This window comes from Triticum aestivum, chromosome 7D, assembly GCF_018294505.1.
Source record: "Triticum aestivum cultivar Chinese Spring chromosome 7D, IWGSC CS RefSeq v2.1, whole genome shotgun sequence".
Taxonomy (NCBI): Eukaryota; Viridiplantae; Streptophyta; class Magnoliopsida; order Poales; family Poaceae; genus Triticum; species Triticum aestivum.
Window position 1 is genome coordinate 84,589,887 of NC_057814.1, and position 3,410 is coordinate 84,593,296.

Sequence of the window (3,410 nt, forward strand, 5' to 3'; positions counted from 1 at the left end):
CGCGCGCCACCCCGCCGCGCTCGGCCCCGCCGTCGCCGCGCGCTGGGCCTACGGCACCCGCGCGTGCTTTTATTTTTGAAAAAAGATTTTTTGTGGCAACACCTTTTTTAATAAACAGAGGATATATGCGTGATTAAATAAAAAGTAAGGGTTGTTTTTGTAAAAGAGCATGCCACGTCAGCCCTGACGCACGGGTCCCAGCGGTCAGATACACCGTCAATACGCGCTTATACGGCTGTCAGACTGTTTTGCAACACTTAGGCTTAGAGTTGGCACTGCATGGCAAAAAAAATGACGAATGGTACTGATTCGTGAGTAGGTGCGCAAGTGTGGTACCAACGTGCAATTAACTCTCAGAATACTGATCATACATATAGCTGAGTTGACAGAATACTTATGCTTAACTTTTCAGCATGAATATAAACGGGTGGGAGTGTATGATCTTCATTGGCCTCAATGCTGCTATCAGGTCAGGTTAACTGAAACTGTGTAACTAAACTGTCGGTTCTTGTTGTTCAGGAACTCTTCACCAACCCACAGCTGTCAAATCTTAGTTTCCACCTACCTGTTTACGTTTTCAGTGTTCGGGTCTCCAACGAGCTGGGCTCTGGCCGTCCAAGGGCAGCGATGCACGCCGTCGTCGTCGTCATCGCCGAGTCGCTGCTCATCGGGCTGGTATGCATGGCCCTCGTGTTGATCTTCCGAGATAACTTCGCCATCATCTACACGAGCGATTTGGAGCTCCAGCATGCCGTCTCCAAGATTGCAGGACTGCTTGGCCTGACCATGGTGCTCAACAGCGTGCAGCCTGTGGTTTCAGGTATGATTCTTCCTCTTAAATCACAGTCACCTCAACTTCATCCCCGGGAGTTGATGATATTGATCTGATGATGGTTCAGGGGTTGCTATTGGAGGAGGATGGCAAGGCCTTGTTGCATACATCAACCTAGTCTGCTACTATGTTTTCGGGTTGCCCTTGGGCTATCTTCTCGGCTACAAGTTCAACTATGGAGTTGGGGTAATTCATTATATATCTTATTTGATTGAACTACTACAAATTGCAAAATAACAAGTAAAGAATATTTACGGTCTCTATGATTTTGCTACATCAGTTATGAATTTGTAATATTGGCTCTAATTCCAGGGGATTTGGGCTGGCATGCTTTCCGGGGTTGCACTTCAGACATTGATTTTACTCTTCATCGTGTGGAGAACAGATTGGAATGCCGAGGTATGAATTTCCATCGCCCTTCTGGTCTTTACCAATTTAACAACTGTGGATATAGAAACAAATACCATAAAACCTTTCCAATCTTCACTAACCTCATATCATATGACCCATGGCTTCTTTCTTTATTTGTATTGATTTCAGACATATTTTATGTAGTTTGTTTCTGTTATTTGTATGGAAATGCTGAGCCTTTCACCTTGCTTATCTCATAGTCTACAACTGCAGGCTGCACTAGCTTCAAGCCGTGTGCGAAAGTGGGGCGGCACCGATGGAACCAAACCTCTGCTGGAAGATAACTAGATCGCCTAAGCATTTTTATATCTTACATTGTTTGCCTTGGATTGATGGTATCAAATATCATTGTGAATTTTTTAGTATCAGTGGGTACGGAAATCAGGTTGAACATGCTGGAGTACTATATCGTTATACGAGTCTAAATGGTTGTGCCCATTTTTGTATGCGGAGGCGGGAAGTTGTGCTTATATTGTGAAATTTTGTATCTATTTTGATATTTTCTTTTCCTAAACGAATTTTCTGTCTGTTTGTGTATGACATTGGTGTCTGGTGAGTGCACCTTAGTCATCTCCAACTTATAAACCGAAAACCTGTCACAAAACTTGTGTTATCGGTGCACATAGGTCACTACTATGGCATGTCAAATGATATATATTTGGTGGTGTATATGTTAATATATTTTTATGCAAACTTGTTGAAAGTATATAAAGTTTGATTTATGCGAAGTAAATAAAAACGTAGAGAGTACTATTGTTAAGATACCCACACGCATGATTATACTTACTAAGCAATTATTGTTGGTGCCCGTGGTCTGCTTTAGTTAATTGGTTAGAGGCTGATAATAATTACTGACTTACTGTGATAGCATATCTTAACCAAAAATAATAATTTCCCGAAGTAACCTTTTATAAACGGAAATGATAAGTACCAAACATTCGGATTTTAAGCATCGCTACCCAAATATTTTTCATAGCAACTTTAGTTGATGAGTGAATGGCAAGTTAGGGGCAAGCACGACAATTTTCTGTCAAAAATTAACTGAAGCATGAAAGTTGCCATGCTTGGCAACTAAAGTTGTCATCCTCGCGTCACTAAACTTGCCATCGAAAGTGTTCGGAGTTTCCATGTGCTCGTACCGAACGTTCAGTACTTATCAGATTCCTTTATAAAAGCTACTACCTCCATTCCAAAATATAAGATGTTTTGGTTGGCCATCCTACCAAAATGTCTTATATTTTGGAATGGAGGTAGTAGTTTTTTAATTCTGTACATAATGTCAACTCATTAGATGGAGGGTGAACCAAATTTCATGAGAGGAAGTTTTATGGACCTACTTCATTTTGTGGAAAGACCCGAAGTACTATATAAAGAACCAAGGTAATGCGCTTCCATTATGTGCTTTCCTTGATCAACTAGGACTGACAGAATGTACATGTATCTGAACATGTCAATTGAATGCATGTAAACAGGGAATCATCTATCAATGACACTGCCAGTGTTCAAAGTGGGTACCAACCGTCGGATTATGCGGATGATGCTCTATCTGTGCCCAACTTGAGGTTATATTGCATATATACTAATCGATGAATGTGTCGGAAGATAACCTGGCTATCAAAGTCCGAGCCTAGTCAATATTACGATAACCATGGCGAGGTGCAATCTACAATAATAGAAGAACATTTACTTCTCTAGCTCAGTGTGGCTAAAAACCCAGTGCTTGATGAAGACTACCTATTTTCAGTATTACTTATGCTTCGGTACATCCATCTAAACACATCAAAGATGAGATCTCCCCATACCCCTTCATAATATAGGGCAGGATGATCTTTTTTATAAATACGTCAGACGCGCCGATAAAACATGGCCCGGTATACTTTTTTTCTCTTTCTTTTTAATCTTCAAAAAAAGTGCGCCATGGGAGATTTGAAATCCAACCCTCATGGTTTACTTCAAGTTCTACTAACCAAAGAGGATAGGTTACTTGTTATACGCACTTTTTTTTCGCTTCTTATGTGGCAAATGTAACTTCATGAACTTTCAGGATGGGGTTTTTTTCGTGCTTTTTTAAATCGGTTTTTGTTGTTTTTTCGTTTCCTTTTTCCCTTTTTCTGTTTATTTTTTATTCTATTTTTCCAAATCCGATTTTTAAAAAATTAAAAATATC

General features: G+C 40.2%; 1 protein-coding gene across 1 annotated transcript in view; it reads left to right on the top strand.

Moving 5' to 3' along the window:
- The window catches only part of LOC123165945 (protein DETOXIFICATION 35), a 4,283-nt gene extending 2,543 nt beyond the window's left edge, over positions 1 to 1,740 (top strand). Inside the window, exons 3-7 of the mRNA XM_044583707.1 lie at positions 413 to 469; positions 582 to 820; positions 900 to 1,018; positions 1,145 to 1,231; positions 1,457 to 1,740. Of these exons, the coding sequence (XP_044439642.1) occupies positions 413 to 469; positions 582 to 820; positions 900 to 1,018; positions 1,145 to 1,231; positions 1,457 to 1,531 (577 nt within the window). The 3' untranslated portion in view covers positions 1,532 to 1,740. The remainder of the gene's footprint in view (positions 1 to 412; positions 470 to 581; positions 821 to 899; positions 1,019 to 1,144; positions 1,232 to 1,456) is intronic.
- Positions 1,741 to 3,410: the final 1,670 nt, after the last annotated feature.